The sequence below is a fragment of the Phoenix dactylifera genome, chromosome 12, assembly GCF_009389715.1.
Source record: "Phoenix dactylifera cultivar Barhee BC4 chromosome 12, palm_55x_up_171113_PBpolish2nd_filt_p, whole genome shotgun sequence".
Taxonomy (NCBI): Eukaryota; Viridiplantae; Streptophyta; class Magnoliopsida; order Arecales; family Arecaceae; genus Phoenix; species Phoenix dactylifera.
In genome coordinates this window covers 3,703,878-3,716,270 of record NC_052403.1, presented here as the reverse complement: position 1 = coordinate 3,716,270, position 12,393 = coordinate 3,703,878, and the positions used below count along the sequence as shown (strand labels likewise).

Here is a 12,393-nt window from a genome sequence, read left to right as displayed (position 1 = left end):
TAAACTTTGTGTCATTCTCCTTTTTATCAACAAACGATGCATTATTCTTAGCTGGTTTACATATAATTAAACAGCTGGATAAAATTTCTAGATGCCATCTCTTCCAATGCCACAAGAAAGTAACTATAATTTTTTTTTTTTATTAACATATCATGCAGGTCTAATGTGAGTACATCCAACAAAAACAACAAAAACAGAGAATAAAACAACACGAAAGAGAAGAGAGAAGATATCGTAGCTGGCAATGGAAAGAGAGAGCAATGGAAAGTAACTATAATTTTTAAGGGGCCACCTCTTACCTGTTGGCGAAGTGTAACTCGATCATGCAAAAATTATGGAATTTTAATCATAAATATATATGGCCCCACGTACGTACGTACGTAATATTTAAGTGCACACACGATGACACGAGACAATAAATCTATATAACCTCTTTGGGTCCTTTCTATGTTCTGTTAGTGCTGAGACCACACACCAGAGAAAATGGAAGGTGGAGTATGGGAGAGAAGCTTCTTGAGTGGACCAAGGAGGAAGAAGAGGCCTTGAGCACAAGAGTATGGGTCGAATCCAAGAAGCTATGGAGGGTGGGAGGCCCCGCAATCCTCATAAGGCTTTCGTCCTTCGGAGCCTTAGTCGTCACGCATGCAGTCGTTCATGGGATATGATGGTGAGACGGAGCTCGCTGCCTACGCTCTTGTTCTTGCCCTCTTCGTCCGTTTTGCCAATGGGCTATTGGTCTGTTTTCCTTCCATCGTTATCATGGTCTGCAAAGCTTGATGATTCTATCAGCTGAATTATAATTTAAAACTAAGATGGGATAGATATAATAGTAAATCTACCATGCAAGTTTATAGATGGAAAGTTTTCTAGCCTTCTTACCACTTCAACCATTAGCTGACCTGAAGTAGAGATGAAGCCACTTGCATCCAACCAAATATGGTCTTTTTCTTTAGACAATATTTAGTTGCTGAGAAGGTTTTTTTTTTTTTTTTAAAATTCTGTAGTAAAAAAGAATAAAAAACGGTTAAGAATTCACATTACCACAAGAGATTTATTTTGCTTTTCCTTATAAAAACTTGGATATCTTGGTAGGGAAAATTTTAGGATGATTAGAGAGATATTCGATGACCACAAATTTTCTCTCAAGATTTTTCATTTTATTTTTTTTTACTACTAAATATTGAAAAAAAAAGAGAATATTCTAACATAGCCACAACCAAACATAGCTTCAAAGGCTGAATCTGGAATTTAACGAATATTTTATCTTTCACCATGGGAATACAAGCTAAATTCCTTGCTTGTAGGAATGGGAAGTGCAACAGAGACTCTCTGTGGCCAAGCATTCGGAGCTAAACTCTATCACACGATTGGAATCCGCCTCCAGCGCTCATGGATCTGAGCAAAACTCTATCACACGATTGGAATCCACCTCCAGCTAATCTCTCTGTTCGGCGGTTATAACCGCCTCTACAGGCCATCACAGCCATCCTCTTTCCAAAGACTCCGCCGGTGTCTCTAGATGGGCTGGCCACGTTGGGCTTGGCCCACCAGCCCACCGTGTGTGGGCTGGTCCCTCACAGAAGGTTATCATCATTGCATGAAATAAAGTTACATGCTTTCACAATCAAGCTGAAGGGATGAAGCAGAAGAAGGAAAAGGTTGAGCGACATACAAAGATTAGAAACATAATGGGAATCATGGTCTAAGGAGTTACCGGATAGATTGCAATATCTTAATAAGTATCAAAATTGTGGGAATTATGGTTCCTATCATCCCTCCTACCCTGCATTTCCATCTCTCCTGACTCAAAGAAGTCCTTCAGTTAATTTTCACACATTTCAGAAAATGCAAAACAGAAACAAAAAAAAATATTACTCTACTTACTACTGCCGGAATTTAAAGGCTTGAGCTAGGGGTGGCAATCAGGTCGGATCGGACAAAAACGGGTCGGGTCAGATACAGGTCGGGTCAGAAAATCATAAATCTGAACTCGACTTGTTTATATTAAATAGGTCCGGAATTACAACCTGAACCCAATTTGTTTATTAAATAGGTAACTCGACCTGATCCGTTTAACCTGTTTAATAAAAAAAAATAAAAGTTAATAAGGCAAAGAGGTCTCGCTCAGATCGAAGGGCTGCGGGAGTTGGAGGAAGCGAGATTGACGGTGCAGGGATCTCTACGGTGGCATATATCTGGGATGGCGGCCGCCGATCGGTGGTGGTGGAATTGGGCGTGAGCCGAGCCACGGAGCGTGGCCTTGTTGCGGTCCTTGAAAGAGTCGAAGGAGGAGCCCGTGAAGGAGGTGGCCTCGTCCTCGGCGATAGCTCAAGATGCGATCTTTATTCACGGGCATGCTCGAGATCTGCAGCAAGAGGGGATCAGATCTCGGATCTAAACCTTTGAAAACAAAAAGCCCAAGAAAAAAAAAGAATCATCGAAGAGAGAAAGAATTGAGGAAACCTCTTCGACTGTGAAGAGATTGAGCTGGAGGGTGGAGTTGATTCAGGCCAGGATCTCGCCCCGCCCCACGAAGTAGGCCGAATCCATCATTCCGATCTTCGCCGCCATCTCAAAACAATGATCGCAGGGAAAGAAGACAAAAGGAATCACTGCGCAAGAGCGGGGTTTGGGGATTTCGTTAGGATAGGGTTTTGAAGATAGATTTCTTCTTCGATTTGGAAGGAGGGTGCTGCAATAAAAAGGGCTTTGGAGAGTTGTCGGTTTGAGGTGCTAGCGGGGATGTGGCCGTAGTGGGGGAGGCCGGTGGCGAGGGGGGGGCGTCGTAGAAGATGTACTCGGGCATGGACTCGGTGTGTTTCAGTTGGGTCTCGAAGGCAGCGACTTCCTTCCACCATTGGAGAATGCGCTCCTCCTGGTGAGGGAAGGAGAACTCCTTCCTCTCGCAGACATCGTCCATGGTGGAGGGCAAGAGGATTTGGGGATGGATTGGATGGCTGGGGGTCCGGAGGAGGCCGGCGCGAGGAGTGAGGGGAACGAGGGAAGAAGCCGAGAAGGGTTTTATTTCCACCTAGGGTTTTTGTCTTTGATTCGATTCTTCAAAGTATCCGTTGGGCTAGGGCACTTGTTCTCCTCAGCAATAAAAAGGGCCGAGGCCGGGCCGGCCTATATATTAAACGTGTTAAACAAGTTAAACGGGTCATACATCTAAAATATGTATTCGACCCAATTAATAAACAGGTTAAATGGATCGACCTGTTTATGACCCGAACTTGTTTAGGCCAAATACAAACCTGTTTATGGCAGGTTGAACATGGATCAGGTTGGTAGATTGGGTCATATTTTGCCATCCCTACTTGGAGCGTCCTAAACCAATACAAGAGAAGATTAGTAGCAAGGCTAATGGCTTCCTTTAATTTTAGAGGATTATAATGATGACCGTGAGTAACTATAAAAAGCCAGAAGTGGGTACCACAGAGGCTCTGAAAGAGGAAGCGGTCGTCACAAACGTCCGCTCAAAGTTGGCGGCTGCCCATCATCGCCGCTGTCTCTCCCATTGACGCCATAGAACGGCCGGACTAGCGGCAGTCCCATCCACTCCGCTGCAACGCCCGGAATGAAAAAGATTCGAATCAGTCCCTTTTCTCGGGGAAAAGAAACCCAAATTTCTAGTGACGAGATCAAGTCTTGCGGCTTTCGATCTTGGACAATCAAATATTTTAATAATAATAACCGTATAATGCTTGAATTAGGTGTAGAAGAAGTCATGTCTTACATAGCATGCGAAGATATAGCTTTTGATATATTAATGAAATAAAAACTTTTGAAGAGAACTTTCCCTGATGAAAAGTTATTCAATCCAATTTACCTTTAATCTATATGTAATCTCCGTATTGTAATTTCTAGCTTTTGAATCACCTTTCTCTCTCTCTCTCTCTCTCTCTCTCTCTCTCTCTCTCTCTCTCTCTTTTGTTAAGTACAATGGCTGCCCATCCTACTCTAGTGTAAGTGCAGTCAGCAGAATCAATGGCTATCATCTGGCACAAATACGAGGAGGGGCCCTAATGTGGCCAATAGATCTCTCCAAAATGCTGCACAGCATAGGATGCGATCTAGTCTGCAGTTCTGTTCGTCTTTCAGTACACATGCACTGCTTAGAAGGCGCTGCAGTCTTTCAGCATCCGACAGATGTCGCATAGCAAGAGACATTGAATCACTTTTTACTCCTCACACTGCGTCGTCCAGCTTTCTCCCCACATCTCTCTAGATTTCTTCTTTTTTTTTAGAGAAATATTCTCTAAAATGGGGGCAATCAAATAGTAGATTTAACATATTAACTAGTTCTATAAAAGCATGACTAATATTTTCCTCCTTGAACAATCAAAATTTTTGAATTTTGTTCATAGTATCAGAGTTTTTTTGAATAAAATCTTTCCGCTAGACTGCGCCGTCACACTAAGAATATTATGGCTCCAACTATGTCCCTTCTATGGTGTGTCTTGATCTAGATTTACTTCTCGCCATGTCCTCAAATATCTTTTGTGTTGCATTAGAGCCCACCAGATCATGCACATACTCCATCATGTCTCTCATCATAATAGTAATATACAAAGTATGATTACTATTTACCTCTGGAAACAAAAAAAAACTGTAAGATTTTGTTAAAAGCATTGTAGTGAATGAAATCAAAATCTTTCAACGAGACTACTCAAATGCATTAGACTCAAAACTACTTTCCATTGTCCTCTATCTTGAACCAAGGTCGTATGGTTCTCAAGATGTCCAAGTAAAAATCTCTCTCTCTCTCCCCCTTTTAGACTTTAAATGTACTTGACCCTCGCATAAAATGATCCATCAGCTCTATAACAAAAGAGATACATGCAAACTATAGTTTTAGAAAATGACACCAATGATCGTATATAGGATTACAGGAGTTACGAAAACAAATGTTTTCTTTAGCCGCTAACATAGAATTCTTTCTTCTATAGAATTATAACATGTTTCTGGTTTTTTAAGAGAGAATCTAATTAAGATTACTACAAGAATATTTTGATTCTTTAATGAAGTATCGATTAGAGTTGTTTTTGAAATTAAAAAATATAAAAATTAAACGACCTCTATGTATTTTTTGTTACACTATCACAATTATATTATTATATTATTTACTTTAAGGATTTAAGATCAGAATTTTATAAAAGTTTGTTTGGCTGTATAAAAAAAATCTGGCTACAGATTAATATTATGGTTACCAAGGTATAGTCCGGTCACAAAAGGATCACCCTTTAAAGTAGCGGACATGACCTTGCTCACTATGGATTTATCAAAGATCTATGTTCGCATGAGAGAGAGAGAGAGAGAGAGAGATTCCTCATTACATCAAAACACAAACATCCTTCACCAATACAGCCTCAGAGACTCAAAGATAGACAAGATGCCAAGATTCCTAAGGGCAGACACTAATTCGAAGAGGGTAGGAAATTGAGTTTACTTGAGATTCTGTGAGGATCTGTGCGGGTGTGTGTTTAGTCCCACGTCGGTTATTCGCTGGATAAATCTTGAGTACTTATACAGGATCAAGGAATCCAAACAATAACTTCCAATTAGCTATTTTGGGTGAGGTCTTAGGTTGTTACAAATGGTATTAGAGCGGACCTGACCCATAACCTATGTGGACTAGAGGATACTGTAGCATAGATCCATTGGGGCTGATCACGGGCTTCAAACCACCGTCCATTACTTGCCCTATCTCTCCTTCCAAGGAACCCTCGCTGGCACCGGAGCTGAAGGTCTCAAACCCTTCAAAGAGCTGCTCAATGTCACCCTCAAAGCCGACGTGGTTGGAGATGTCCATGCCAATGGTGCTCCATGTGATGGCATCCCAGATGTCTTCACTTGGGACCGTCTGATCAATGGACTCCCTTGGTTCCATAGGCCCAACCCTGGGCTCCTGGGGTGGGCTGATCTGAGGCCTTGGTGGTAGCTTTACGCATGGTCGAGGGTAGTTCACGTATAAACAGCTATCAAAGTTGGTCACCGCATCTGGGCCTTTGAATTGCAGAGCAGCCAGATCATAAGCCTGGGCAGCCTCCTCTTGAGTCTCTGGAGAAGAAAAAGATCCGAGTCTTATAAAAAAAACACATGTAATTACTCTAATAGCAATAATTAATTAATTAATTCATCTTAACTAATTATTATTATGGATTTTTTTTGCATGAATATTCTTCTAAATATCGAATTTTGTATGAATATCTTTCCAAAATTGATATTTACATGTATACTTTCGTAAAATACTTGTTTTGTTATTCTACTTTTTTTTTATTCTTATTTTTGCATAGATACCCACGCCATCTAACGCCATTAAAAAATTAACGGTTTCAAATTACAATAATTAAAATACCCTTAATGGATAGAATGGAGGCCAAAAAAGATAATTTAAAATTTTATTTTATTTTTAATTAAAATAAATATGATTTTTATTAATAGTGTCAGAAGAACTAGAAATATTTGTGCAAAAATAATATTTTACAAGAGTACAGAAATAAATATAATTTTTAAAAGAGTATCTATGCAAATTTGAACTTTTAGAAGAATATTTACGCAAAAAGTTCTATTATTATCTGGTGCTGAATGGTCCATGTGATGATGACACACCAGAGAATCTGAAGTGTTAAAAAAACTAAGGCTGTCGTAATACACCAGGTAAAGGTGTATAAGCTCAAGCACGTGAATGCTCAGATCTACAGTGCGCAGAGCAAAGGGTGGAGATCCGACAGTGATATGTTGAGCCCACGAGGGGGCACTTTGCATAATGAACACACGTGTATCTCGCGTGTCACCAGCAAAGGTGTTCCCGTTGTTGCTTGCAGTAATACATTGTAGCTCATATGAATTAACAGAAGATTAATAAGATCTAACTAAAACATGTTATTTTTTATTTTAAAGAATAGTTACATTAAAAGAGTTGCCAATGCCTACTCTCAGTTTGAGAGCTCTATAACAAAACTATCAAATAGAGGAACTCAGCAGTGGCCGAGACATAATCTAAAAATTAAGCAGGCAAGCAAGACAGCAAGACGAGCCGATTCTCACTCCTTTCCTTCTAAAAGAGCATGAGGAGTGCCACCAACATAGGGATTTATGAGCTCTTCTATAGTTGTCATGACAAAATTTAAAGTCTATAAGCTTCAAATTGAAAAATAATATGATTGTGAAAAAGAATGGAGGTGAGACATTGCATAAAAGTTTGTTACAGGATGGTGAAGGTGATCTTGATGATGATGATGATGATGATTAGCCCAAAAATTAATAAAATTAGAGAGCGTGAGGGCGAGAAAATATACCGTAGGTTCCCAAGTACAGGTATTTGTAGCCAAGTACCAGGCCGAGCCTGGCCTCCCACCGGCCGTTGTGATGATGCCTGCCAAGATCCGGCAATGTGGATCAGATGCCACCACCCAAAAAAGTCTATTTAAAAGCATTTGTTGTTTAATATAATATACAATAGAGTTTTATATAACTAAAGATTATCGTTAATTAACCTGGCCACCCCACGGTATTTAGAGACACCCCTCGCGAAGCCGTCGCTCCTGCGCCGAAGAGAAGCCACCAACTCTTCCTTGGACATGGCTTGCATCTCCTCAGATTCTTCTCTATACGTTTCCACCTGCATTTAATATATATATTTTTTTCTATCGATGATCTAAAAAAAGATATTTCAAATAAAGATTCATATAAAATAATGTAATATAAGAGATTATCATTTAAAGAAATATTACAGGAAAATTTAAGATTGCTTCCGGCCCGCAGAACTTAAGGGCAGCTCGGTCATGAGCTCGAGCAGCGTCAGCCTCAGCATCATAGGCTCCTACACCAAATCAAACCATTTATGTGAATGAAAAATACAATAAAAAGTTGTTTGTGGTGATGAACACAACAACGATAAACTATAAGAAAAATCACAAGAAGTCTAATGAAAAAATAAGAATGGCTTTGTACGTGAATATTCTTAATAGTGGGGATCACGAGAACGCCACAAAAGTGGCAGCTTTTTTTTATCAGACAGGATTGTGGCTTACCCAAGTAAACTATAAAGCGTAGACGTGAGGCATCAGGAGATGATACCCATCCAGATCACCATGCAGATCCCAACGAAAATGAGAAGAAAAAAAAAAAGGAAACAAGTTCAGAATGTCAGCTCTAAAAAATTGAGTCAAAAGCCATCAAATAAATAATGTGCAATCGTCAACTTATTAATTGTTTTATCTCAAGATATCAGTGTTGGTCCTCTCCACCTTGTCTGCCTCTCTTGTTTTGGACAGGGTGCTGCCAATTCTTGTCCCACAGGTGAGCTTCAAATCTCCCAGTCCATCGGTGCCTGATGACATGCACTGCAAGTTAGCATCAACATGATACATATATAACAGAAAAAAAATCATTTCAAATTCAGAAAAAAAATGTTTATTTAGAGCCACCTTAGAAAGAAATAAGGAAAGAAAAATCTTTTTTTTTTTTTCAAAGAAGTTGGTTTACCTTGTGACTCCTCTGTAGATAGAGCTTCTTCTCTTGATACTGTCCAGATGTGCTTTATCTGGGTTCTTACCTTTCTTATGTTTTGGCTTGGACTTCGACTTCGACTTGGGCTTGTTCACAGGGATCACGTTAGGAGAAGAAAGGGGTGCATGATTGGAAGGTGGAGTGCAAGAGGAACGAGATGATGGGAGAGGAGGAGAGGGAGGTGATTTCTCCATGTAGGTAATGTTCTAGCAGCTAAGAAAGGAAAGGGAGTCCTTAATTGTTTCTACTGTGTTGGGTTGGCTGATGGTGGTTCACCAAAGAGGGGATTATATATGGTGACGGGAGGAGGTGGAGAAGAAAAAGGAGGGAGTGTGCTGTTCAGCACTTGAGGTTTTTGTGAGGAGGATTTAACCCCACCTTTTGGAGTGCTGAAATGGATCCGAAGGAGAGAGTTGTGAGTTTGCTTAAGGTTTACTGGGGGTCTTCTTTTAAAGACCCACCGCTACTGAGCTCGGAAGAGTCCAAATGACCCGAGGGATTTGCATGAGAGAGCTCAACACTGGGCAAAAGGTTTCCCATGCCACCAATATGGAACTCGTGGTCTCCACTTCTCTCTTGTTCTCAAGCTCAGCTGGCCCGTGTTGGAATCTCTCTCTCTCTCTCTCTCTGAAACAAGTAACCGTTTGACCAAACTGATAGCTTTAAATTAGTGACGTGGGAAATGAAATAAATGGTGGCCTAACATTTTCCAAGTAAAATGGTGGTATATTCAAGTAATTCGATCTGTGATGGTAATGTTCATTGTCAGGATGGCCGCCTTCTTATTTGAAATCTAAAACAGACTCTTTCGACTCCATTATAATTCTGTGATGGTAATTCATTGTCAAGATGGTAATGAAGCACTCGACTCGAATAAAGCCCATGCGAGAGAGAGAGAGAGAAGAAAAAGTAGGAGGCTTTTCTTTTCCCGATTCTTTTTAGTTCACACTTCACGGTCGGATACTGACAAGGGGCCGCACCGCTTCTTTTCTTCTCCTTTCTTTTCTTTTCTTTTTTTTTCCTGCTTTCTCCTTCTCCCCATAGTACATCGCATGCTCAGAATCAAGAGAAAAGATACAACTCAGAGATGGAGAAACAAATACAAAATGGATCTAAAAAAAATTTCTAGAATGATGGACAGCAAAAAAAGGCAATTCAATGTGCAACTCTATTTGCCTTGTAGTAGACATGCACAGGCCTGAAAGATACCACACTTTTTTAGTAGCCTTATGATGTTCTCTAGAAGTGGATGATCAGCCCTTTTTTTGGCTCCTTCCGAAGAATCTGCCCAATTACCTTCGCTGGGTTTCCACAACGATGATGTTGTCGGCATATAGTGCCTGCTTCCGACGCGTAGGAGAAAATATGGAGGGGATTGAATATATGGGCCATAGACACGTATGATGCATTTTGCACGAGCGGATGAGGCGGTGTCGGCCAATCAGGTTTTCGCAGAGAAATTTTTATGGGTTTGTTTGGAGGATAGGTCTGTCCGTTGTGCGGAGAACGACATGAACTTTGGACAACGTGGCAGTTTTCTATTTGCTGAAATCATGGGGCTCCTGTCTGCATAGTTTGAAATAAAGACCTTTATATCGTAAACGGGAAAAAAAAGATAATTGCGGATCTTTTTAAGATTCTAAGTTTTAAAATCTTAAATTTCATTTTGTAAATAGAGTTAAAAAGGCTCTCCCCACCGCGGCTTGGATTTTGTCCGCCGTCCTCCCACGCCGGGGTTCAAATGAATGGAAGGAGGTACGGTTAATAAGACACCCCACAATTTAGAACCCAGGATCCGGGGGATACGTCCACGACTCGTGCTCCTGCTCACGTGAGCTCACACTGCACCACCACGTGGTATCCAATTTGAAACCACTACGTCATTGTTTACATCATCCATGAATACGTGGAGGGTGTTCAGATAGGTGTGGGAAATTTGGGTGCAAGTGCTTGCCCTGTATCTGAGCTAAGTCCACTTGTCCCAATATATATATATATATATATATATATATATATATATATATATATATATATATATATATATATATATATATATATAGATGAAAACTATGCAATAGATAATAGTCCCGGAATGTAGGCACAAGGCTTGAATTAAGTTATTCAAAAATTGTACAATATCGGATTTCACTGTATTTAGTCCACATTGCTTATTCACTGGGTAAATCTTGAATACTCATAATACAAGATCAGAAAACTTAAATAATATCTTTCGGTTAATCATTTTTGGTGAGATTCTGAATCGTTGCATCATTGGTATTAGTTATTCGATTGGTAAAAATTCTACATACTCAAAGTCATCTTAAAAAAAAAAAAGAAAAAAAAAGAAAAAAAGAGGACACTCTTAGACTTTGTCTTCTACGGAAGCTGCCCATTAGATAATGGCCCCACATAATACGTCAAGATTTGCATGAAATTGTTCTCAAAAACTTATACCAGTTTGAAAAAAGTTTGTATGATTTAGAAATACATTTGCATGGTAGGAAGGACACAATGGCAATAGGCTTATACATCTATGGTAGTAGGAGGGATCTACAGACAATAGGTTAAATGGTGAAGGGTAGCTCCTGTATACTGTATGTGCTTTTGCTTGAACGTCTCCCTAACTTAAAGCACCGTAGGACGAGGTAAACAGGCGAGGCCGTCTGTTAATGGTTAGCCTTCTTCCCATCAACCTTAATTGCTTCCGTTTATCAATGCCTTCTGTGGTATTATATTAGGCTGCCAAATTAGGAAGGAGGAACACGGCTTGCCAAATCCTTCCATCTAACTTCTCACCTCTACTAGAATGGTTTCTTGCAAGCTTTTCCAAATAAGGCCGCTCAGATAAAATTAAGTATGGACTACAATACATATGGTCAAGCCTATGATACCCTTCTATCTTCTCAATTATTAAGGATTTGTTTGGTTTGTGAAATTTTTTTTTTTCTTGCTGACATATTTTTTCTATAAATCTGATGACTGAAAATTTCATTTTGGTATTTTTAGTTGACTATGGAAAAGCGGTATATTCCAAAGTGATTTATGTTTGATCGTGCATCTACTTTTCTAAAAAAAATTGTGTGAAATATCTATTATACTCTTAATAAAAAATATTTTATTTATAGATTTTGATGGCTTAAGGGTAGTTTTGGAAAAAAAAACTTAATTTTCAACCAATGAAAAAGAAGGTTTTTCTTGTCCCTCGTGAATTTTTTTTTCTTATAAAACACGAAAATCTTATTCTGATGAAAATTTTTATCTTTTTTTTTTTTTTACAAACTTCAATAAAAAAAGATTTTTTTTGTTTTTCTATTGACCGTACTTTCTCTTTTCTTTCCGCAAACCAAACAGCCTATTGGAAATATATGCATGCATTAGCTGGAAAATTCAGAAATGATCATCAGTTCATGAAGAGACAGACCTCGTGATGGTTATTTGTTTAAAGGGCTCTATTCCAGACCCTTAAATTTAAATCAAGAAATTATGCAAGTATATGCTACGGAAAGATGCGTGCAGTTCTTTTTTTTATGCTTGGTGAGGGGCTCTTTGCTTTGGTCCCTGCGGTGACCACGGAGTGGTTGGAGGAAAAAAAAAAGGAAGTGCAAGTTAATAATTTTTAAGTGAAAGTGGGTTCAGGCAGACAAGCTTCCCGGATCCCATTTGGTTGGGCCGTGTGGGCAGGGCAAGCTCAGACAACAATCTAGTGGAGGCCCATGGGCAGAAAGTGGGCCTGATAATACTTGACAAGCAGCGGAGAACGATGGGATGTCCTCTTGAGCTTGGTCTGATTTCATCCTGTAATGTCGCACATCGTCAACCCAGAACCTCACCTAAAAAAACTAGCCACAAAGCATTATTTAAATTTTTTAATTCCGTATA

General features: G+C 39.6%; 1 protein-coding gene across 1 annotated transcript; it reads right to left on the bottom strand.

The window, feature by feature from the left end:
* Positions 1-1,732: 1,732 nt before the first annotated feature.
* LOC120112781 (ethylene-responsive transcription factor WRI1-like) lies at positions 1,733-8,708 on the bottom strand. The gene is made up of 8 exons (XM_039132666.1): positions 8,561-8,708; positions 8,253-8,348; positions 8,037-8,045; positions 7,737-7,825; positions 7,500-7,624; positions 7,302-7,378; positions 5,699-6,060; positions 1,733-1,816 (listed from the first exon to the last, which is right to left on the bottom strand). The coding sequence occupies exons 1-8, from the start codon at positions 8,706-8,708 to the stop codon at positions 1,733-1,735; spliced, it is 990 nt and encodes a 329-aa protein (XP_038988594.1).
* Positions 8,709-12,393: the final 3,685 nt, after the last annotated feature.

Coding starts and splice junctions, on each gene's coding strand:
- LOC120112781 (XM_039132666.1), bottom strand. CDS start 8,708: ATGGAGAAATCACCTCCCTCTCCTCCTCTCCCATCATCTCGTTCCTCT. Junction 7,625..7,736: donor AAGCAATCTTAAATTTTCCT/GTAATATTTCTT, acceptor TATTAAATGCAG/GTGGAAACGTATAGAGAAGA. Junction 7,379..7,499: donor AAATACCGTGGGGTGGCCAG/GTTAATTAACGA, acceptor GGATCTTGGCAG/GCATCATCACAACGGCCGGT.